At 40.4% G+C, this 24,463-nt stretch overlaps 3 protein-coding genes across 4 annotated transcripts; all 3 read right to left on the minus strand.

Annotated features, from left to right (window-relative positions):
• Positions 1 to 1,457: 1,457 nt before the first annotated feature.
• Positions 1,458 to 11,724, minus strand: sesn4 (sestrin 4). 2 transcript variants are annotated; one of them, XM_079352376.1, is made up of 10 exons: positions 11,389 to 11,724; positions 11,214 to 11,258; positions 5,357 to 5,554; positions 4,985 to 5,167; positions 4,649 to 4,894; positions 4,314 to 4,428; positions 4,060 to 4,184; positions 3,104 to 3,270; positions 2,870 to 3,014; positions 1,458 to 2,781 (listed from the first exon to the last, which is right to left on the minus strand). In XM_079352376.1, exons 1-10 carry the CDS (start codon positions 11,452 to 11,454, stop codon positions 2,692 to 2,694), a joined length of 1,380 nt encoding a protein of 459 aa, XP_079208502.1. In that variant the 5' UTR covers positions 11,455 to 11,724; the 3' UTR covers positions 1,458 to 2,691. The 2 variants fall into 2 exon arrangements, with proteins under 2 accessions (XP_079208502.1, XP_079208503.1); XM_079352377.1 differs by lacking the exon at positions 11,214 to 11,258 and having other exon boundaries at positions 11,389 to 11,710.
• Positions 11,725 to 14,522: 2,798 nt separating this feature from the next.
• Positions 14,523 to 18,698, minus strand: LOC306829366 (UDP-N-acetylglucosamine transferase subunit ALG13). Its single transcript, XM_079352407.1, has 4 exons — positions 18,467 to 18,698; positions 17,456 to 17,618; positions 14,873 to 15,011; positions 14,523 to 14,780 (listed from the first exon to the last, which is right to left on the minus strand). Exons 1-4 carry the CDS (start codon positions 18,545 to 18,547, stop codon positions 14,663 to 14,665), a joined length of 501 nt encoding a protein of 166 aa, XP_079208533.1. The 5' UTR covers positions 18,548 to 18,698; the 3' UTR covers positions 14,523 to 14,662.
• Positions 18,699 to 20,118: 1,420 nt separating this feature from the next.
• On the minus strand, positions 20,119 to 24,098 carry rap2c (RAP2C, member of RAS oncogene family). Its single transcript, XM_079352406.1, has 3 exons — positions 23,193 to 24,098; positions 21,967 to 22,252; positions 20,119 to 21,400 (listed from the first exon to the last, which is right to left on the minus strand). Exons 1-2 carry the CDS (start codon positions 23,463 to 23,465, stop codon positions 21,974 to 21,976), a joined length of 552 nt encoding a protein of 183 aa, XP_079208532.1. The 5' UTR covers positions 23,466 to 24,098; the 3' UTR covers positions 20,119 to 21,400; positions 21,967 to 21,973.
• Between the last annotated feature and the right edge of the window lie 365 nt (positions 24,099 to 24,463).

A 24,463-nucleotide genomic window follows, 5' to 3' on the forward strand; every position in this document is an offset into this window, starting at 1 on the left:
ACTCTGCAGAGAGACTGTTGAAAAGTAAAGCACATCATCGTTTGTTAGTGACTCAAATGTTCAAGTAAACGTCGCTAGAGTGCAGCAACAAACTACCCTTTTTGGCCTGACACCAACTACTTTCCTTTAAGAGAGAAAAAAATAGCAGTGAAGTATAATAATGGTCTCTAGAGGGTTTTCAGGTCATCTGAAAAATCTGAAATTAAAAGGATAATCTTTTATTGGCCCCTTTTTTCACATGACATTAAATAACAAAGCACATAATTAAAATAAACGTATGAAATCAGCACAAGTTGAAAAGTGTGTTTGTTGCAAGTATTTTAAATAGATTAAGGAGCATGTATAATACATAACGAGTTAACACGAAATGTGGGTTTTCTCTGAACTTTCCTTTATTTAATTACTTACTTTAAATTACCCGCTAATTCCCAATAGGGGGCGCAGTTGTACAGTCATACAAAGGAGGACGACCTCATCCTCTGCATAGACAAAAGGACCTTGTCCAACCTCTGATCAGGTGGAAGAACTTCAGTGCAACCTCATGCACGACATGAATAAAATGATCATATTTTGACTGATATAGTTGACAATGATAATCCTCCAAGAATATGTATTATCAGAAAAAGTTAAACTGTGTTGATGTTAAATTTGGGGGGATTATTTAATAAATGTACAGTAATATTTACGGTCAATGGTTCATACTTGTCCCACAGTCCTCTTGGATGAACAATTCAACCAGTGAAAAATTTGCACTGTGTGGGAGTCAGTTATTTTAATCAATCACAGCCTGAGAGTTTTTTAATGTATAAAAATGAGGGATAGTTTAAAGAAGCTCAGAGTAATTCAAGGTGTATGTAATCAGAAATAGAAAAACAGCTTTTAGAAGTCATATAGGGTACAAAGACAACAGCACACAGGTTGTTTTACATAGAGCATCTTTATAGAAAACATTTCTTCACATTTTCAAAAAACATTTTTTTTTTGTCTTTTTCTTGTTCTCTTTTTTATGTTGTTTTTCTTCTTTAAATAACTGTCCTTTTTTATCTGCTCAAATTGAACATTTTTTCACATCCATCTGTGTCAAAGGCTCTTGCTGAGTTGCTGGGGATCGTAGAAAGGGTCCGACTAAAAACTTGGCTGTTCACATTCTTTGTGATGTTTATCAGAAATGGTGCTGACCAAGTCCAAGAAAAGAAAAGAAAAATTTCCATTCAAGTCTTCTACTCATCTCGAGTGTTTTTCATCAGCCCGTATTCAGCCTCCAGTAGTCACATCCGTCCACTTCAGCAGCACTCCAGTTTACGCCTGAAGGCACCTGTGTTAACAGCACTTTGCTTTTGTCAATATGCACTTCAGTTTCTTTTCTATATCCTGAAGTTAAAAACACTTAACTCCAAAAAGTCTGTCACACCTTAGTATATAAACAGGTCCTACATCACATCCAGAAACTAAACAAATAGACTCTAGACTTTATTCAACTGTAAAAATAAAAGTAAAAAGACAGATATAAGCAGATTTAACAGCTCGTCTGCACCTTGTTCTGCTCTTCAAATTGTACCATGGACTTCATAGCTTTGATACAAGTTTGACAAAAAGCTTCAACACAAAGCTTCATGAAAAATAAAATCTGTACTTGACCTAAACTCATGACCAGTGCAGATCTGCCTCTGAACATTTCTTTAACAACCTTTGATTTCCAATTCACTCTCTTACTTTTGATCGTGCTTTGATCACTGAATGAACAAAATAATCATTTAGTGAATGGCTCGGCTCAATGTTTGCTGTCTGAATGCTCAATATTAGTTTAGGGTTAGATGTTTTCTTTTGAAGACATTTTAACCTTCAAAGTCTTCCCAATAGTTTACTAAATGATCTCAAATCGAGTGACTTCACTCACAAATCTGGGGTTGTTAACGAAGCCAAAATGTGAAAACATCTTCATTACACGTCGTATAGTGGAGAAGAAAGACGTCTGACCCAAACACTGTGCACCGTTTGAATGTCTCCTAAGAGCTACCTTGCATTATAAATATATAAAGTTAAAAAAAAAGTGCTTATTGAAAGAAACTAAATGAAGTAATAACTTCCAGCAGTGTAACTGTTCGTTGTTGGACAGCATTAATACGAAATGTTATGGAGAGCTAAAATGTCCTCTATCACAGTTCATTTTTAAATGTCCTCCTCCAACACTGACAAAGATTGTCCAAAAAACAGGCCCTCTAACTCTCACATTCATTAAACCTTTACACGTTGTGTGTGTGTGTGTGTGTGTGTGTGAGAGGAGTATAGTCGATACAAAAGGATCAGACTAAAAGGGAGAATATCGGCCACTAACACACCGACTGAGCCGGAACAAAGAACTGGTAAAAAACTAAAACAAGGTTAGTTAATAATTGCACATAACCTTTGAGAGCCGAGATGTTTGATAAGAGGACTTCACGACAATCTGCAGGAGGGGTGAGGAAGAAGAGGAGGAGGAAGGGAAGGGGGGGGGGATGTGGCACACTGGTATAAATACATCTGAAAATAAAGCACATTCATGAGGCACAGCTGCAGGAAAACGGAGCTCTGTGTCCTTAAAGGTTCCACTCTCGTCCTGCTTCGCTGTCAGCTGTTTAGATTTCTTCATCCTCGTGTCTCTGGGTCTCTCTGTACCGGTGGAAAGTTGTAGCTTCGTGTCGGTCCGAGCTCTCAGGTGATCATGTACTGAGTGATTGCTCTCAGAGCGTACAGCAGCTCAGCCTGCAGCCGGGCCTCCATGATGAGTAAATTCACGTGTATCTGGAGAAGGGGAAGTAAGAGATGATTGAAACAAAGTGACAAAAGAAGGCTGAGATTTATCTAGTAAGAAAATGATTATTCTTGTTACCCGTTCTGAGCTTTTTAGCGGAGCCCAACTCAGCGGACACACCGGACTTTTGGTAGCATCCGGAAAACAGGCCACCGCTTTTATGTACAGCTTCAAATCTCGCTCCAGGAGCTGGTTCACCTCTCCATAATTATAATCATCGTACCTGTGAACAACAACAACAACAAAAATACATTAATATGCCAATAACAAAAAGTAGGCTTTTCACAGGAGTACAAAAAGACATTTGCTCACCGTATTCCTAACACACAGTGGATGTAGTTCCAGATCGCCCTCTTCAGGTCAGGGTTGTGCAAAGAAGGGAGGGTGGTCACGCTCCTGAACCGGTCGTCCAAGAGGTGCCCGATGTCTGAATACAACCTGTTGACTAAGGAGAAGCCGTGGTCCTCCCATGAATAGTCCTGCAGAGCAAACACAGCCTCACAATCAGAATCAACTCTTACTATGAGCTTAGTCACATTTCATGTCTTTGAGCATTTTTTAAGGATTGTAGCGTAGAGACAGAACTTTATTTGGCAGGATTGTATTTTCTGCTTTCCATCCCCTCAATCATTTTGTGACCCTTCAAATCATCATCACTTAATGACAGCTGGATAAAGCACTGTATGTATGTGCAAACATAATGTGCTTTGAATACTTTGTGTGCTTCACACATGTTAACATGTTAAACCTAATCTTCATAGATGACCTCCTGAGTTAAATCGAAGAAGGTCAGAAAAAGCACATTTATGAATGATTGAACGAGGGGAATAAGAAAACTTCAGCTCAAAGCATTCCTCGCTGTTTTGTCTTTGAGAGCTCAAACTTAAGTGTGACAAAAGTTAAAATCATTATTGATCAACTCTGCTTCGAACTAAGGAACACTTTGGACAGATTTCATGCAAACACTGAGACTGAAATGTGTTTGTCAAAAAAAAGTGCTAACAAAGTGTGAGAGATTTGAATGAAACGCCACAGTTCAGTCTCCAGCTAATGAGCTGCTTGTTACAATGCTGTTCAGGCTGAATGTTACAAAGCATAGGCTTCAATCTGATACACATCAAGCGCATTTCATTAAACAAGTGTGAAGTCTCTGAATGTTTCAGATGTCCTATTACATGGCTTCATGGCAGCCAGCCAATCAGAAAGAGTATTTCCTTTGGTCTCCACCTCCTGCCCGCTGTTGTAATCACAACTGCTAAGGCCCTCACCTGAACTCTAAACACCTGAAAGTGGTCCTCCTCTGTACGAGTGAACTCGTGATAGCAGAAGTCGGGATCTGTGATAAAACGCGTCGGGTCTGCGAAGCAAATCATCTCCTCCTCTTCGTCCATATCTAAAAAAAGACGTGGTGAAAGCAGAGCAGAGAGTGCGTGAATGAGTGTGACTGACGACTGGTAATCAAGTTTCACAGCATGTGACCTACTTAACCAGCCCAAGGATGCGAGCAGTGTTTGTGTGTTACCTGTTTGCTGGAGTGTTTGGGTCTGCAGCAGACGCTCCTCTCTCTTCTCACGCTCCTCCTGGGACTTCTGAATTCTCTCTTTCAGACACATCATGCCACAGTTGGAGTCCAAAGACTGTCGACACACAGCCAGGAAAAATAGAGATGAAGAACTTTCGAGGCAACATTTCAACTGAAGAGCCAAGAAGTTTTAAGAAAACATCTTCTCTTGAATTAAAGTCAAATAGTCATTTCACTTTAGTCATTTCAACTTGTAAAAAGCAAGAACTAAATATTTTTAGGGCAGTGACTTTGCAGTTCTGTGTTGCTTTTGTGTGAACAGAATAATTTTTTACCCGTCGTGTAATGTGTTCAGAGGGTGAAGCCAGAGACTGAGGCACGTTGGTGTTGCCGTTGGCAGCATCGAAGGGGCAGAAGGTTGGAGGGGTGCCGTTTGGAGATTTGGAGAGTGGTACAGGGAATTCGGAATCGGTTTCACATCCAACCACGAAGCTGCAGAGGGAGTGACAGTGGGCCAGGATCACCACGGCCTGCACCAGCTCAGCCAGAGACCAGCACTGCTCGCCCGACTTGAGCAGAGTCTGGACAGGACAAAGACGAGAGGTCAGGATCGTTTCTGTAAGCGATAGAAGGCTTCACGTATTTCTAGTCGTCATGGAGAGTTGTTGTACCTGGATGTCTGAGCAGGCTGTGAGCCAGGGTTGGTGGGCCAGCACCTTATTGATGTGGTCGAGGAGACGGAGGCGAGGAGGGGCCACCTCCAAACCTTCCAGCCACATCGGGTCCCCACCAACCCTCAGAAACTGAGCAGAGTGCAGGAACACCAGGTAGTTGCAGTGATGTTGTGCAGAAGCCTGAAAGTCATGCGGACAGAGGAGGTTAAACTGTGATTCAGGGAAATAACAAACTTAAACCTGATGATATCATTGAGAATAAAAACATGATCCATGAGTGACGAACAACTTCCAACACTGCTACCAAGTTTGTCAAGCTGCACGAGTGATAAGCTGAGGTGCATAAACAAGAACAGCCTGGTGACTGACCATGATGGCGATGTAATGGCGGTATGGCAGCGGCAGGGGACCGTCCATGTGCAGGATGTAGTGCTGTGTGCGCAGGAAGCTCTCCAAGTACTGAGGGTGAGACGCCATCTGCTGGGAGACGGCGTCCACACACCCCCTGCTGACCAGAGCTTTCATGAACAGCAGCGACACTCGCTCCTTCTCACCGTTCACCATCACCTGCAGAGACCAGGACATACAGCAGCTGTAGAGGATTGTTTTTCTTGCTTAGTTTTTTTTTTTTTTATTACATTTCATTTTTATGTTGAGTGAAATAGCCACCAGGAGTGACATGATGAGGTGAAAATCAATTAACCAATTGGCTTTGCAACAAGAGAACAACAATTACAGTCTCCTCTTAGTTTCAGTCATATTCCAGGCTCAAATTAAACGAGATCAGGTTGTTGTGTTTTGGCAAAATCTTTGCCCTCATTAACTAGAAAAGCAGAAGAGAGACAGGAAACAGTGGGATGTGAGAGTGGGGGCTGATATGCAGTAAAGTGCAGAGGCTGGGTTCAAACCCACAGCTGCGACGATGACGACTGCAGCTTCTACCCATGTGGCACGCACTGCAACCGCCGTGACTGTCTGATGAACAAGGTGCTCTCCGTGTCATCAACAGCAGCCTTTCTGTATTAAACACCTCAATGATTTCATTATGTAGAAGTCTGTTGGTGGAACAGGACCAATACTTTAAAGGTGTGATATCAAAGGTTGTGTTTTTTCTTTTGACAGCAGACCCAAAAAAACAAATCAGTAAATTCAGAAAGTACTGTCGAGATAAAGAAATTAAAAAAAATAGATCTATAATGTAAAATGTTGTCAAAAAGCCCATAAAGACGATCAGTAACGTCAGTGGAAATATTCGAAGTCATTTGGTAGCCGTGGCAGGTTGGCCTCGTCCTGCCATGTGAGGCCTCAGACTGGAGTCATGTTCCTCCGTCTCAACCAGCTGAAGGCACGCCGTCCTGGAAGACCAGCAGTCGCCACCACAGAGTGAGTGTATTCCTTATGTTATTCTGTCTCCAAACAACGGCGCTCTAATGGGAGAAATCCACTACATTAAAGTAATACACACACACACACACACATCTCTGTGGTGTTATAGAGTGTGTATAGTGTTACTTCTGTGATTTAAATGTGAAACCATAGAATCAAAACAACTAACAGCCCTGACAGCACAGCACAAACACCGCTTGAACAAACGCCCAGAGTCCTTTAAAAAGGGGATTTTCACACTTCAGGAGGAACCACAGATAAAGATACTGAAGTTAATGTCGGTTTAAAAAAACAAACTTGGAGATGAAACTGAAGCTGCTAAAGAAATGAATAAGACCAAACACACAAATAAGAGAGAGACGAGGCAGAGGAGCCTGAGGCCAGGTGAAGCAGTCCCACGTCTCCGAGGACAGGTCTGGACAGCTCCCCCCCGGAACCACTTATGACCTCTCTGCCTTGACACACCGGCGTGTAGGGAAAGCTGTTTGGGAGCTCGGCTTCAGGAGAGGACTCAGTTCTGTTCCACGTGAAACCTGAGCTCACAGCTTTTTACTCTTCTTCAAACTGCTGTCTAGGAATGTCAGAGTCAAATCGCAGACACCTCGAGGGAAGGACGAGCAGCTTACTTGATTTTAGCCACGTATGGCTTTTTGGCATGGAGCCCCTTATTCATGTGGCTGGTAGCTCCATGTGGTATTTCATTTCTCCCTGTACCGGATGAGGGTTCCCCCCTGATCCTGCAAGAGGCTCCACCTCTTGACCTATATAGCTGACATAGACTACCAGAGAACAGCCAACAGCTGTACATTAAACCAATCCATCTCAGGCTGCTGTTTTCCACAAATCATACACTTCATAAGGAAAAGAGCTCAAAGGAGCAGGAAGATAATAGCAGCGAGTGAATGAGGAAAAGTTTGAAGATAAGCCATGTGTCCACAAGGAAATGCAACTCATATACTGAGATCCCACCTGGTGCCTGCCAATCACAGAGCAACTGACCAAAGAAACCAAGAATTTCTCTACAGACACAAGAGCAGCAGGATTTAGGTCACTGCTTGGTCAACGGAAAGCAATTTGGAAAGTTTGCATTATACAGAAAACATGCTTAGAATGCAACTCGTCAAGGATGTTACGTGTCGGAGAAGACACAGCATAGTTGTTTTCTGCCAGCACTCAGCAATGAATGAGCTCTTTAAATCAGACGGTCACACAAAGAACAACAAAAACACTTCCCAGATCTGATGTCTAAAGACAGCACTGAGTACTGAAGTCTTCTATATATCCAATAAATATTTGAATTTCATAAACACGGGAGGATAGGAAGCTGTATTAGAAGAGAAACATCTTTGTTTAAATTGCCGCCCCAGTTGAAATATCGAAACGAGTAAATGAAAGTATGCGTTTAAAGCAGTGTAAATAAAACAAACGATGGTTATCATACCATGTATATTAATTGGTACTGTAGCTGTGTTAAAAAGATATATTGAATCCATACATTTATTAAATCACATTTTGAAAATCACAACCGAATGCTTCGTCTATCATTCGGCCTCCTGAGCTGTCTGCTTCTGATATCAATACACTTTTTCGGACCTGCTTTCAAAAGCGTGAAAAAACGAAGCTTCAGTAAACAAAACCAACGGTTTTAAACCTTTACAGAACTTCCCAGTGGTCAAGAAATTAAAGGAAACACTCCTCAATGGTTTCTGTTGCAGTCGTGGGGGAAAAAAACAACCCTCATCATGAGCATGATCTAAGGTGTTCACCAGAAGAGCTGTGCTGCTTTAACACCAAGAGTTAACCAAACGCCTGCATGAGGTTTAAATCATCCTTTATATATCTCAGTCTGAGTAAGGTTTGAGTTATTGTTAAGACAAGTTAAGGCTGGAATGACACACTGAACATTACGGGGCAGCAAAGCCATGTGATTTCCAAAGTGTATAATGTACGACAGGAAGAAACAAACTACAGACAAAAGCAAATATACGACAAGCCAAACATCATATTACTGACCTGTTCTGCTGAATGTGCAACTACGACACGAACAGTCCAGTAAGTTACAACACTTACTTTTGTGTAAGGTTGGGGAGACAGGATTTGTCAGCAGTAGCATCACAAACAAAAAAAAAAGAGGAAAGTGGTGCTTTGTTCAATCCCATAAACATGTCTGGACAACTACGTCAAAGTCAAATTGAAACAGGAACTGCAGCTGATGTGTGCTGCACGGCAGGAAATGACACATCCCACAGCTTGAAGCCAGTCCGCTGACACTACGACTCAGCTCAATCTACAGTCTGTTGTAATAGACGGTAAGTCTTTGTTTTTTGACGTACAGCGTTCTTCTCAGTTTTATTTATATTTTTCTTAATAACTAAGATAAATGGCAAGACGCAAATCAAACAATATGAGTATTGAGCAGGTTGAACCTTTTCCATAACAGTATTTTCCTGCACATGACATGCATCTTGCAGTGTTGGCGCACAGCTGCAAAATTTTTCAAAATAAATTATTCATTTTCTTCGGTAAAATTCGGACACCTCTCGTCTTTTGTCATTACCTAAGAGCCAGGTTACCACTTCACCACCGCTGCTACAGTCCCAACCGAAGGGAAACACTGTACTTTATAAGACGGAGAAGACCTTCCATCAGAAAGGATCAATACTTTAAATGAATATTAGTAAGAGGAACAATTATTAGGCCATCATTTTCTTAAGGCTGTGTTCAGTAGCATATCCGCAGCACCACTTCTCATAAGGCGATACTCTCTATTGTCTGACCACATGGAAGAAACAATCGCTTGAAAAGAAATCTGTTAACAAGCATGTGTGGGTGGATTAATAGAACAAAATGGAACAAATCACCCTTTGGGCAACTGTGTGGTATTACAAAGCATATTTTGATCCAAACAGACTGACACAGCACACATTGAGGATTTGTGCACATAAATCTATTGATTTTGCATGCAGTTCGCCCAGCAGAGACTGAATTAGAAACAAAGACATTTCTTAGTAGTAAACGACAAGCTTCAGGCTGACAAAGCAAGAGAGCAATGTTGATATTAGAGCACGGCTGTATTCAAATCACAAGACCAATTCAAACTTGTGGCTTGGCTGCAAAGGACACGGAAATTAAGCAAAGAACAGAGGACGTGTTGTTGAAATAAAAGCACACAGGTGCCGATTATTTGACATTAAAGAAGGGATAAAAGACCTTCCTGACCCAAGACAAGTAATTTGTTTATTGATCAGAGAGGAGTAAGAGGCATGGATGAAATTAAAAACAGGGGTGACGTCAATAAAGGGAGGAAAGGTAAATGGAGACAAAGACAGGCTTTGATAGCAAGCTGACAAACAGAACAGCAGCACTGTTCCAACGACCAAGGAGATGAGACACAAAGAAGTGAGAAACAGCACTCTTCCAAGGGTAAATTTGTCATCTTAAAAAGAGACGTGCATGTGCACATATGTCTGTATGTGTGCTCGGCATTTGTGGGCAGTGGGGAGGGGGGAAGGGGGGTGTAGCATTGCTGCAGATACAGGAGGACATTCAATCTGCATTCCAATTGAGCCTGGAAGGGGGTCCGTCCTTATCATGGCCGGAAACATAAGCAGCCAGGGGGACAATTTTGGCTCTGCAACCTGAACTCAGGGAGTAGCGCAAAAACAAACCAGCTGCAGCCCAAAGATTTTTGGAGAGGGGAGGGGAAGGAAAGGAGCTGCTGGGCAGGACAGCACAACACTAGACAAACAAAACACTGTGCTGCAGGATGCAAAAAAAACCCAGAAAGCTGAGCTTTCATACAGCCACTGGACCTGTCTGAAAACATGGCAGGCAGGTAGAGCAAGGGGGAAACTCAGTTACAAAAGACTTCCACTGAAAACATTAATTTACAAACCATCCAAAAGGAGTGTGAAATAACTAGGTGCTCAAACGCTTGCGTGTAAAATATTTGCTTTGCCATTGCAACAACAAAACAAACACTGATTGTTTGTACTTAGTAAGGTGTCAAACACAATGATAAAAAAAAAATGTAGATATTCAGCAAAAACTAAGAAATGTTGTGAAAAGTGAGACAATTTTGACTTTAAAACCAGAGAAGGGGATTGAATCCCTTGTTGCTCACATTCCTGCCTGTTATGCTCCATTTTTTTGGCCGGTAATCTGCAACAAACATGGCAATTTGGACTGCACTACTCGAGACAGCGCCCCCCCTCTGTAGCACAATGAAATCGCAGCCACACAGGAGAAAAACAACTTTGATTGGCAGTCCACTTCAGCCAGCAAGAAAACAGCACAATAAAAAGTGAGCCAACATTAGAGGCACCGCAGGGAAGCAGTAGTTCTCCTGGATTAAAAGGCATTTACAAAGTTATGCCCTGTCAAAGCCCCACCTATATCTTACTTATGCGTTACTTAAACCTCGGAGCTACTTGACAGATGACGTCATCGTCAGGTTTCTCCTCATACTGCACCGTTAATACGTCTCAGTGTCATTAAAGTCAAATATGACCTTTTTTTTTTTTCATTTTAAACCAATAAAGCCAGAGTCACATCATGGCACCAATCATTGTTGGCAGATTAGACGGTTCATTTTAAATCTTAAAAAAAAAAACCCAAAAAAACTGCGAGTTTTAACGTTTCATGATATTTTAAATGTGCGTTGACAGAGAAACAGATGCCGGCCGTTAAACATAAATCCAGTCATTTAAATACACATTTATAAAAAGTTAAGTTTTATATCATGTCGACTAAGACCTTAGCTGAGTTAGCTGGCTAACATTCAAAGTTTAGTACAGCTATTTAAAAAAAAAAAATAGAAAGAGTTTATATATTCAATTATCTCCTTGATATCACACAGCTGATATTTTCTGTTTAAACAAGTCACCTAAAACAAAAAATAATAGTACAAGTTAAGAGACGAGTTTTCCCTTTAGTAAATGAATGAACAGCACTCAGGCTACCCAGTTAGCCGCTAGCATCACTAACTTCAGTGTCTTCTATCACTTTTAACATACCTGTTTCTGGACTCGCTGGCACTGGGTTCTTAGGGAGTACTCCATTTTATTCGTACAGATGATCATTTTACCCAAAAAATGTGCTCCTGCATGGATGCTGCTCTCGTCTTTGATTCTTGGTGCTTTGCAGGCTGGCGAACAAAAGGCAGCAGAAAGCCTGCCTGCCTCAGCCTGCTGTCAGTCGGTCTTTAGTTCGCCGAAGACTGGGCTGACTGAGAGAAGAGAAAACCTTCCCTGAGCTGAGCTGACAGCTCCAGTAACAGTGTGGCCAATCATCGCTCAGGAGGCGGAGCTGGATCTCTGAGGAAAATGCTAATGAACATCTGCAAACACATCGGCGCAGAGGGCAAGAAGAACCGGCTCAAACTGAGACACTTACTTCAGACTGTCTCCTGGGAAGATTTGTTTAAAAAGAGGAAGCATTTTGTTAGTTTTTGCACGCCGTGGTTTTATGCTGCCACTTTTAACATCAACAAACTTTAACCATTTTACCGTCAGGTCTGATAAAGCAGGATTATCCTCCCAAGCAAAAGTGTTTGAGAATAGAACAGGAGGCCTTTATTGTCATTATACAATTGTACAACAACAAATTATTGGCTCCACCTTAAAGTGCACACAGTTAAAAAGAAAGACAACCAAAGAAGAAAATTTACATGTCAGTTTCATTAATACAGAAGTCAGAAACATGCCCAATAATGCTCTGCACGAACACTGCAATTTTAATGATACAAATCCCTTAAACTGGGGGACAATGGATGGGTCCTTAAGGAGGTTCATGACTTCAGTGAGTTGAAATCCCTGAAAAAGGATGATGTTCAGCTGATACAAAAACTACTTTTTATTTAATTATACACCAGACAATAATATCTTCAAATGAGAGATCATACAATGCAACACTACTCTCACTAGTGAATTGTCAAACAGAAAAGGAAATAGGGTCTTGTTTTAAGGCCGTATCAATGAGCTGATTGCTAAAGACAAATCTCATAAACTAGTCTAAATATATATCAATGTCATAAAACCTTTGCAGGTTAAACAGTAAAAACGTTCAACATCTTACTGGAATAAATCAACATCCCAAAGTAAATGTCTCATGTGTCTGATGTAAACACAGAACAAGCATTGGTTATAGCTCACCATTGCGTTCAGTTTGGTTTGGTTGACCTCTTGCTATGACCCAGTTGTTTCTGTTTTTAAACATACTTATTCAGTCCCCTCCTGTCTGATTGATGAACGGGCAGTTTGTTCTTCTTCAGATAATTATGTTGCGTTCAGTCAAACCACATGACTTAATGACATCAATTCGTTGCACTCCGAGTCCTGTCTGTGTTTTTTGTACACTCCAGCTACTTCTTAAATTAAGATAATAAAATCAAAGCTTGTGTGTGGAGTGTGACATTTATTTATTTATATCCTGGTTATGTGTCTGGTTCCACTGACCCATGAGTGTTGAGGCATGGTGGGAGAGAAATACTATTGCAAAAGGCTCTAATGTTCAAAATTCTTCCAGAAAAGACAAAAGTTTGGGGGAAAAAAACTAAAGCTAACAGATACTATTTAAGCTCCAGGTCCTAATTCATAACTGGCAGAAACTCTCTGGACAGAAAAACAAGTGACACTGGACTTGTTTGTCCATCTCTATTAGATTAACATGCAGTTTGCACAAACATCATGTGAACCATACTGGAGAGCAAGGCAGAACCAGTCCAAACTAGATTTCTACCAAATTGAACGGATTAAAGGGAAAACACCACAGTGGTCTACGGTTGCAACCAGCAACTCATTGTTCAGTCTACTTGTTAATGAGCTAAAATTCAATCTTCCAAAGGAAGCTTTCAGCCAGCGGACAGTCAGTTAACAGAATAAACCTTTTACCTTGTATTACTAAGAAAAATACCCAAATTACAAAGAACAGGAGAATGTTCGCAATTTCAGCTCTATAACACGTAGTTAATAACTAAAACCATTAACATTTCCAGGACCAGGCAAACAACATGTCTGATAAACTTGCTTTGAATGTGTGAAACTACCAGGAAATTAATTCAAAACATTTCAGAGGCAACAAACAAAAGATGGCATTAATGTCCTCTGGTATTTCTGAGCAACTGTACTTGCATCTGTGTGAAAATTGCCCAATGTGATGTTTTTTTTCTATTTGTCAAAAGGTACCACTTCCTAAATTCAGCTGATCTAACAGCTGCGCGGTTCAACTACATTTATTTTGTTTGTGTCAGCTGTGACACATTTTTATAAAAGAGAAGAAGTGAGGAAAGTTTCTTTTTACTGTCATTTCTTTTTTATTTCTCTGAAAACCTTTAGAGGCAAAGATCAGGGACTTTCCGAAGGGGAAGCCAGATTTTTGTTTCATTAATCTTGTACAACAGTCTTTAGTTTTGACACCTCAAATATTGTCTTTATCAAATGGCCTGACATTGATAGCTTGCAAAAAAGAGACTTTAAAACCTAGAGAAATGTGGCTAATTGCTTGTAATAACAACCTGCTAAATAACATCAGTTTAATTTACCTGGTTTCTAAATTTAAAAGAACTGGTATGCAGCATCAACTGAAGCCTCTGTAAAATGAAAATGTTTCTGACTTAACAGAATATGTGCTGCTCTTCACTTCCTTCATCTTCTCAGTGTAGCTCCTCTTAGACACGCTGAGTTCCTTGCCTGCTTGAACAGGTCCCAGTGCTCACTGAAGGCTTCCTCCTGGGCCTGACGCAGCTTCCTAAGTGAGGCGTAAAGCAGGACTTGTATGTGCAGAAGGTCCTGGTCTGCACAGACATCCTGACAGAAGCTGATGTAGGATGTCACAGTGTCAGTGAGTTCGTCGAGATTTTCTGATGCAGCTTCAAAAACAGCCATCAAGACTAAAAAGAATCAGTTTTTCTAAAGAAATACTGGACACAGTTTCCTGGCTGTTAACTTATTCACTCTGTTAATAATGGGCCTGGATTGTCTTGTACATGTTTTTTTTTTGTGTAGGGTTCAGATTTCTATATATGGATTTAGGACTTCTCACTTTATCATCTATGCTACACATAATGAATGCAGCATTTGGTAGCTCTCATTTTCTTTGTATAAAACTTTGAAAACATACATTTTGAATACAAATGAGTCAGCACGCATAATGAATTTATATAAAATATATTATTGCATATACAAAATAGAAAACATTTATAATAAACAATTACAGTTATAATCATAATTAGAATCATAATCTACTACATGATTTTCTCCAGCGTAACAGGAAATAAGCATTTCCTTAAAATCAAAGTTTCTGAAACCCGAGAGCTTTGTCCAGAAAGTTTGCAAAATTTTTGGGTTGCCCGGGCACGTATGGCTGAAGAACAGAGAGATCCATGGTCCTCAGGGTGTCCGTCAGGGAGCTGAAGGATTTAAAACCAAAATAAAAAGCTGTTCAATATTTTTTGTTCTCAAAAACCTTAATTGGTGTTTTGTACATGTGAGAAAAACAAACCTGCATGTGCAGTAGAAACAGTGGGAGTCTATGTGGAGCTGTCGAGCGAGCTCCAGCTGGTGGTTGTCCATCAGTTTGTCATTCACTACGACCAGCAGAGGCTTGCCTGCTCCGAGGGCCTCCAAACAACTTCCTGCCCCTGAGCACAAAAACAAGATCCTCATTCATGACTGCAACTTAAGTCTGTCGCTGATTCTGAAACTGCTACCCTCCTTTGAGGTGGTGAACAACATGACATAGATATGGGTAAAACAAACAAGTTATACAAGCTTTACTTTTTGTTTATCCCATATGAAAGTGAGTTTCAACTTTTAGTGTAAGTGAATCTCAATGTGTTGCTTACTTATAATAAAGGGTTTTATATATATTTGTAGTACACTGTGAGCCTGCACGAAGTGAGAAAGATGTGTGATGTGCTGCCATGGAAAAAACATGTGCAATAAAATAATATTAAAGCATCCTTATGAGGCTGGATCAAAACAATCAGTATTTCTTCTGTTTCGCATGTTTTATACAACGCCTGTGTTTATGACATCATCTTTCGATTGAATCCACAACAATGATAAATAACAGAAGTTATAATATTAATCAATAATATCTCAAAGCTCTTTATAGAGATAGCATCTCTGTTGCTTTGCTGACTTATTGCATCACAAAGGGCCAAAGCTTTAAATACACTTCAGATCTTTAATCTTTTTTTCTTTTTTTTTAACATACTGTTGTAATTAAGACACTTTGCAGAGGTGTGCTTGCTTTTTTTTCTTACTAAAAAAAGACATTAGCCAATATTTGGTGCAGCTTATTTTTGTTGCTGTAGTTTGATGACGTTGTGGGTATTTGTGCAGCCTTGGTAGACTGGGTCAAGCCGCCAGAACGTTCATATAATCCTTTGGTTCATGTGAGTCATCTCCTTAGGTCAGAGGAGACTTCTAATAAGCCCATTAACAAACACTGTCGCACAAGACTCTACTGCTGCTACTTGTTATTGTAAATGTTAACCTTTAGCCGCCTTACCAGCTACTCCTCATGTTCTAATGTTCCTGTTGTACAGGTAAACTGTAAATCCACCCAGCTGTCCTTTCTTCATCCCTAAGTAATCTCATATTAACATAGCAGTCTAGCATTTACAATAACGAGACAATCGTCTTGTGGTACAACAGCACTGATCACATGGTCGTATTTTGAATTCAGTTTAAAATGTTCCTTTCTTTCTTTGTGTCAGATGTCTGACGTACTTCACCTCACACCTCGTTCTGAGATAATCGGTATCACAAGGATGGCTGTTCACTTTTCTTTGAAAAGTTGACAAAATAAATCCTGTAAAAGGTGGTGTTCGAAGGTGAATGGTGAAAAGGTACGACTAAAAGACAGCTCTGAAGAATATTACAACAAAAAACACAACTGTTGCTACAAATAAGTCAGAGAGGAAAACTGGAGGAAAATGTCTTGATGAAGGTGCAAGTGAATACATTTATTTTACAGAGTGGCAGGGAGGCCGGTACATGAAAGACGCGTTATCTCTTTGTTGGCCAAACCATAGTCACATCTTGGGTCTATTTTGATCGTTTTTGCGATGAATACCAATAGATCTATAAACTTAAATAGCATTAGTTAAAAACACAAAAACAACAGATCCAATGAAAACATGATCAGCAGTTTGAAGAAGCAATGTGTTCAACGATCTCTGTGAGTTAATGATCTGCTGCTTGAAAAGTTAAGTGAAGAACATCGAGAGGAGGAAGACAAAAGGATTTCCTTCACCACTAAATTAATGTACAAACGTTACTGTGAAATAAAAACGATGCAGACAGTTTGAGCTTCTGTAACTGAACAGTTTTGTTAAAGTTGTACTTCTGGCCCACAGTAAGACATCATGTATCCTTCATTCCCACAGCTGACAAACTATGTCAGACAGAAAACAGGAAATAAAAGAAAGGCGAGAGCTTTTTTTAGAGGAGCAAACGTCTGAACACAACCTTCTCAAGGAGCAGCATACATAACGCTGAGAAGGATCGAAGAGAGTGTGCTTTGTGATACTGTAAACCTTGCTTTAGGCCCAGTATACCACACTATACCATTAATCCAACGTCTCAGTTCGACAACCCCTCAGGTGAGATACAAAAACTCAATGCAGCCTCTTGTGTGCATCAAAAGACACGTGGTCTGTTTCACATGTAAATATTCAAGAGATAGGGTCATCAGAGAGAAGAGAGGACGAGAGAAATAAAGAGCCAGTTAGATGTTTTTGGGCAAAGTATGATAACATGCCCTCCTATGTTTGCTGTATCACCTCTGATGCCCTCGTGCTAAAACCGTCTGCTGTTTTAATCGTCAATGTTGTTTCATGTTTGCACACTGCTCACTTACCCTCATTTGTTTCTGCTTTGAATTCCACAAAGTAGAATTGTTATCTACATTATTGAACATGAGGCCTTCCTACACTTAAAAAGAATGTGTAGGAATAAGACTTTAACATGTCGTGTTTAACTTATGGTGCATGCGGCATCTCTTAAAAGGAGTGTACCTTGTGAGTCAGTCGTGTTGTCAGTGAGCTTGTTCTAAGGTTGTTGATGTCTCACTTACCAGCATGGCTTATGATGAGGTCTGCTTGCTTCATGTCTTCTGCTATTGAATCTTTGAATCGAAACACATCAAGTTCGATTTGTGGACAGCTGTCAGCCGCTGGAACAACTGATCCTCTTCCAACCTGGAGAACCAAACGCTCATATCCATGAGCCTTTAGAGCCTGCAGGGAGAGAAAGGAGATGTATAATTGTAGAACGGACGGTTTAGAAATTCACATATTTTAATGATTTATGTTTTAGTGTTTAAGTACTATTTGGATGGTAAAACCAGATGACCCGGTGATATATTAAATTATTCTTATCAATTTTTCCACATAAAGAAAGAGCTGGGGCCTGTACTACGAAGCAGGATTTGAGGTGAGCGAGGTAACTTCCGGGTTAACACTGGTTATATCGCTACTTACCCTAAAAACCTAACCTCCTCCCCCCACTGACCAATCAGATCTTTTGATTGTGGCGCTCCTGGAGCTGATTAAGAAGGGTAGGACACTGTGTGTGTCCTGCAGGATTTTATATTAGGCTACAGTCTGTTAAGTTCATGAGTCTGTCACGAACACTGCCTGTAGTTCTGTGTCTTTCTGCGAGTCTGCTGATGACACTTTGAGACACATTAAGCAGTCTTATGCTGTAGACCTGAAGGCGCTCTGTGTTCATGGCTGCTTGAATGATGAACTGGGAATGACTTACTGACAATACCAGCTTTTTATACCCCCAGGATGTTGAAATTGATGCCACATTGATAAAGGGTTGTCTTTTTGTATTGGCCCCATTATGTAAGGCACACTTTACACAGTGAGACCTTTATATGGAAAACACAAAATGAGGTGCATCGACCAATACAATTACCTACAAAAGTGAAACACCTTATGCATGAAACCCACTGAGGACCTCTCAATCTCCCTGACTTATAGTGAGGTAAACTGAATTAATGACCTTTCAGCTTTAAACTGAGCAAACTGGCAACAAGATTACTGTGAACACTTGAGGTTAGAGAAGACAAACCACTCACCTGCACGGACACTGAGCACGTGACGGCATTGATGAGCTCATCAAAGCTCGTGGTGCCGACTGTCACAAACACCGTCTTCATGTCTAGTCCAAAAAATATGGAAACTTGTCAGGTTTTTGTGTTTTTAACACTTCGCAGACTTCTCTCGATACATCGCAGAAACTCTGAAGATTCAAACAACTTCCGCTTCAACCTGTGACGTCACCACAAGGATTATGACACGAGCCGTGCTGCCGCCGAGAGGTCTGGAATAGTAACTGCATTTTACAGTGGAAAAATACCAATTTCAGTCTTTATTTAGACAACCATGTGCTTGTATTTTCAATCACGAAATGTAACAAAATGTTTTAACTTCTTGAAGAAAATGTTTGAATGAAAAAAGTAATGAATATACAGTATGTTTTTTTATTACACTCTAACATCAAAGTATTTTATAGTCTGACGTTTTAATTAAGACAAGCTTTAAGCTTCCAGAACAAGTACTTGTCTGCATAACCTGACTTAATTCAAGTTTCAACAACTCTTTGTTGTGCATGAAACATATTTGTGCTCCTTATTTTGGACAAAAAACCTTCAATGGCATAAAAAAGTGGATTGTTACTTCAAAGAGTTTCTGTTCTCTTAAGCAGGCCTGCAAATCAGAGCAGAACTATCAGACTAACGTGAGGAAAGACTTCATGCACCTGGATGAAGGTGCAGCACCAATAAATCTGCTGACTGAGCTCCACAGAGGAATCACGGCATCTCAGTTTGCAGATGACACTGACAGCTGGACTCCAGGAGAACATTATCACTTCACACACCTCACATGAACCCAGAGGAAAAATGTAGGTCAAAGAAGTCTCTGTCAATCATGTCCAAACAGGATGAGTCAGGTTACATGTGGGGTTCAATCTACATGACTGTGTTGGTTTGTTATTTATAATTATATGTTTAGTTGTCCTGCAGGCAGCTTTATTTGTTTGAAGATGCCTGAACACTCAAATCTGGTATGAACTGAGTAAGCCAACAGGAACCAGGACGAGAGGCTCAAAATGAGCTCACTGAAGGAGCTTGGGGATGATGCACTAACCCTGCTGTTGTTCATAAAAAAACAAAAAATAATAAAAAAGATATAATGCACTGTCACAGAGAAGACAAGATAACAGAAAAAGTGACATTTACAAATCTGAAAATCTTTGTTTTTAAGAAGAAAAAAAATCACTCAAAGCAATTGTCAAAATTGTTAGGACGGAATTTTGAAGTTGAGAAATAAATGATGAATCATTGCAGCTCTCCAAGGATTTCCTTTTTTTCTTTTGATGCCTTAATGTGAGAGACAAGTCAGTGGATAGAGTTGGAAATCTGGGAGAGAGACGAGAATGTCGTGGGAGAAGAGCCACATGTCCGAAATGAAACCGGGCTGTCTGCTCCAAGCCTCTGTTGAAGTGGCGCGCAAAGTAACCGCTAGGCCACTAGCACCCATAGATTAGCATCTTTTGGTGTAGCATTAAGAATATGAAAGAGCACCGTCACTGAACAACTTTTTCAGTCTCTGGTTATATTGCGAGTCTTTGACAAAACAGAGTGACATTTGAACTTATCTTATTTATCATCTCAGTACTGTTTGTGCGAATTGTGATCAATTGCAACTGTGTCCCATAACAAAGGCAGAGAGGCCAACATGTTTATTACCAAACAATGACAGCTTTTTATCTTTGAAAAAATAAAGAAACATGAGACCAGGGTGCAACAGAAATTATTTAAGGCTCTGTTAAATCCTCCACTTAAAAAAACCCCCAAAACAATGTACCATGAATCCTGATAAGTCACAAAAGCCAAAACTAGTATAAAATGAAGTTTAAAACTGGCTAACCATGTCATTAGTTTTTAATAAATAGGTTACTATAAGAAAAAGAAAAATACAAAGTTAAATCTGATTAACTGTGCCAGAACTTTAGTCAAACCACATTGCAGCAAGTAATGAAAAGAAAAAACAGCTTCTCTTGAATTTAAAGCAACACATGTCATATAGTCAAACACTAAATTATGCACTGTGAGCTTCCTTTGGTCATTCCAAAATCATTCTCCCACAGAGAAAACTGAAACTGGAAGACCTGCGTCCACGCGATTCATGCCTAGTAGAAACTGAGACAGAATTCTTGCTAAAAACAGTAAAATGGCTCTTCCTTATCACTTCAAGTTGATCTAGTGGAACATTTTTTCCACTTTTAAGCATGCATGTTTTCAGATGAGTTTAGCTGCTTCAGGTTACTGCGACCATAAGAACGTAAATTAAGGGACAACAGAGGGCTGCAGGAGAAAGTGTTAACAGATGTATCCTTTTTCAGGTTTAAGTTGAAAAAGCCATACATCCCATTGTAGTTTCCCAAAATGGAAAAATACACCACTGTAATGGTAGTTTAAAAAGCAGAGTACCGTGGCAGCAAACTGGTTGAAGCAAGCATGCTTAAAAGTCAACATGTTTGAATATTATGAAATACTTTGTAAATTTCAAACTTGAGACATAATACAAGTAATAATAAAGAATATAATAGTGATTAAAGCAGCTTTAAAAAGAAGCTGCAACCTCACATACACTCCTGCTTATTATTTCTGGATACCTCCAACTAAAAGGTATTAAAAAAAAGAAAAAGAAAAAAAGACTGAAATTCACAGATGGCCATTCTTGCTTATTAAAAGTCTGTCTTTCCGACTCCCTCCTGGGTCATTGCCAAGGCCGTAAAGGTTGCAGCAGAAAAGTCTCAACAATTATGATATCAAAAATAGGACCGACATCTCTCCTGTCAGATGGTTCACGACGGACGGTCAGAAACAACCGCATACAGAAACTTTACCAGCTATGGTAAGTTGTGTCAGTAGGATCAAATGTCACGTAGTCCCCAGGTTCATGGGTCATCGGGATCTCTGTGGTGGCCGAGACAAAATATGCACCTATAAACAAAAAGATTTAAAAAAAAAAGAGAGCTCATCAACAACAAGTTGAAATGCCTAAAATCTATGTAGTTAGCTGTGTGGGTGGAAGGAAACAGGCAACATCTGTGACAGAATCTAAAGGGAGCTTCCTGTTGTCAACTGAATCTCTTCTTCAGGATGTCACTTTTCCCTCTAGCTCACATAGTCTCGACTCATCTGACTTTTATTCCTCCCCACCCCGAGCTGCTCGTACAGTTGTGTTCTTCATGCCACATACTTTCTGTGATCCTATGATAACAAGCTAAAACCAACGGATTGTCTCTGCACTGCACCGCCCACTTGTCGTTCTCACTTCCAACAAAACCTCTCCTCTGCTTTTCACTGCACTGAGACGACTCAGTCATCTATGTGACACATTTGTCCAAGGCTTGTGAACTGTTTTTACAGACACTGCAGGGACATTTTATCACATTTTGGAAAATAAGTGTACTGCCAACTGTGCTGTGCTTCTGAGCTCTGATGCTGCAGCCTGAACGTGAATGCAGCCATGCAAAAGAAAAAAATGAGAATGACAGTGCTTGTACCTCTTCCTCACTGCACCACACAGGCTGTGCAGCACTGCTCCTGCTTCTCTGGCAGTGTGGAATAATTCATCTGTCGCACGATCTCTGCGAAGAGCTCGTCCACCATAGTCTTGCTCTTTGCAGAAGTTTCAATGAAAGGACAGCCCCACTCCTGAGCCAGAGCTCGTCCATCTGACCCAGCGACCTCACGCTCAGACTCCAGGTCCACTTTGTTCCCGACCAGGATCAACGGCACTTTCTCAAAGCGCTTCACTCGCACTATTTGATCTCGCATTGGTCTAATATCCTAAAGGAAGAACAAGAAGAGAACATGAAGGGGAGAATAAGAGTGTGGGGTTTTTTATATGCAGCGCTTGTATGAAGCATCAATTTGCTCAGTGAACTTGTTCTCAAAGACCATTTCTCAAAACATATTTTCAATTTACATATCATACAAAACCCCCAGTGCATTCTTCAAACTGTTTTTTTTAATTGAAAAATCCTTTAAATACAACACGATGCTAACTTGAGAAGCTGTCGCAGCTTCAAAAAACGTTATAATACATTAAAAATAAAGGGCTGGATAAAAGCTGTTGAATCTGGAGAGTCTATCAGAGATGTTAATGCCACTAATGTGTTATCAATGATCTGAAGGACAGTTACAGATGAGGAATAACATTGTTGTTCTAGAGCAATTCACTACAGAAGAGTCCTTTTTTCTTGGCCTTATGAGCTTGAACATTTATTTAACAGTTTCCATCTGAATCATAATGATTTTGTGCGCAATTACTTTCCTGTTTTTATTAATGTAAGAAATATAAGTAAAATGTCTTTGAATTTCCCCCGGGATCAATAAAGAATCTATCTATCTATCTATCTATCTATCTATCTATCTATCTATCTATCTATCTATCCATACAAACGTTCAGTTAATGAAGGGACTACTTCACTATGCATTTATTTGCAACAGTAAGACATTTGTTTTTCTATGTTTTCAAACATTAGCTAGTGACTGATTTGAAGTACACCAGGTATCACAGAGTGTGCACTAGTTATTCTAGGTATTGTAGGACCTCTGACTGAATATATCTCCATAAATAACTGAGATCTGGATCTTGCATTGCTCTGTGGTTAGTAGCCCTCACCACCTGGTATGAATCACATCCCATAACCGGGTCTAAATGCCTGGCCATGCAGTCTTTGCAGCTGTTTTTGAAGTGAAAGGTGTGTCAGGTGAGATCAGGTACCTGGAATGACTGCTGGTTGACCAGGCTGTAGACCAGGATGAAGCCCTGTCCGTTCTTGATGTACAGATCCCTCATGGAGGCGAACTGCTCCGTTCCTGCCGTGTCGAGGATCTCCAGCACGGAGGGAGACGAGTCCACCTCGATCTCCTTTCGGTAAAAGTCCTCGATAGTCGGGTCGTATTTCTCAATGAAAGTGCCGGTGACAAACTGGACGGTGAGCGCGGACTTACCGACGCCGCCGCTGCCCAGCACGACCACTTTGTATTCTTTCATCAGGGCGAAGGAGACAGGCTAACTTAGCAGCTAACTGACTTAGCTTCACTGCTATACTCGCTCCAAAAACATTTATCAGGCCTTTTAAGAGCTAACAAGCAATGTGACACAATGTTGACGATATAAAGAGACTTATAAACCCAGATATACTTCTCATGCTCGTCTGACTGTCTGGCGTTGTGGAGAAGAAAAGTTGATGTCGGTTAACTGTGATGTTGGCTAACGTTGAAGCTAGCTCTCTTCTGGCTGTATTCAACGTGTCCCATATTAAACACTCCAGTCTCTAACATCTCATCTGATAACCCTCACGTATCAGCGAACTTACTGTCTAGATACTGACGATGATAAACATTACATTTCCCCTCCGGACAACATGCTAACTCACACACCAGCCCGCCGGGTTATGTCCGTCCCGTCCGGGCCTGGTCCTGGTTCCGCCTCGGCCACCGGCCGTGCTATTGTCGGACAAACCGTAGATTGATTATTATTACTCGAGGGTCCATCGGCTTTAGGTTGTTGTCGCTCGGTGTGTGTGTATTTGACTTCGTGCAGGGCAGGTTGCACTACGGAAAGGAAACCTTTTTTTCAGCCACTGTTTCCTGAAGCTAACAGCTTCGTTTCCGCTAACGACAACAACCCTTCAGAATAAAAGCTTACAAACTGCACACTAATATTTACATAGCCTATTGGAAATGTTGTGCAAAAATAACTCTAATCGATTAACCAGATAAAGGGGAAACGTTTAAACCAAACTGATGGCTCATCTTAAATTCTAACTGGTAAATAATTATTGTTTTGTAGTCAGTTATTTTGGTTGACTTGAGGACGTAATGCAATGTGAGGTTTGTCCTGTTGGGCTGGTGGATCAGACCCCCCACTGCTATGTCCCTGTTTGTTTTTTTTCAGTAGTTATGTGGTTGTTTTTATTTTATAGACAAGCGTATGAGTGCAATTTAATCAAAAAACAACAAAAAAAGATGCGATTGCCTTCTTAAGAA

Source organism: Symphodus melops, assembly GCF_947650265.1.
Source record: "Symphodus melops genome assembly, chromosome: 9".
Classification (NCBI taxonomy): domain Eukaryota; kingdom Metazoa; phylum Chordata; class Actinopteri; order Labriformes; family Labridae; genus Symphodus; species Symphodus melops.

Excerpts from the sequence above, each read along its gene's own strand:
- LOC306829366 (XM_079352407.1), bottom strand. The coding sequence starts at position 18,547 with ATGAAGACGGTGTTTGTGACAGTCGGCACCACGAGCTTTGATGAGCTC. Across the intron at positions 17,619-18,466 it reads CGTGCTCAGTGTCCGTGCAG|GCTCTAAAGGCTCATGGATA; the intron begins GTGAGTGGTTTG and ends CTCTCCCTGCAG. Across the intron at positions 14,781-14,872 it reads TGTTTCTACTGCACATGCAG|CTCCCTGACGGACACCCTGA; the intron begins GTTTGTTTTTCT and ends TAAATCCTTCAG.
- rap2c (XM_079352406.1), bottom strand. The coding sequence starts at position 23,465 with ATGAAAGAATACAAAGTGGTCGTGCTGGGCAGCGGCGGCGTCGGTAAG. Across the intron at positions 22,253-23,192 it reads TCAACCAGCAGTCATTCCAG|GATATTAGACCAATGCGAGA; the intron begins GTACCTGATCTC and ends TTCTTCCTTTAG.
- sesn4 (XM_079352376.1), bottom strand. The coding sequence starts at position 11,454 with ATGATCATCTGTACGAATAAAATGGAGTACTCCCTAAGAACCCAGTGC. Across the intron at positions 11,259-11,388 it reads GCCAGCGAGTCCAGAAACAG|GTGACTTGTTTAAACAGAAA; the intron begins GTATGTTAAAAG and ends TTTTTGTTTTAG. Across the intron at positions 5,555-11,213 it reads AGCTGTGTGATATCAAGGAG|GTGATGGTGAACGGTGAGAA; the intron begins ATAATTGAATAT and ends TGGTCTCTGCAG.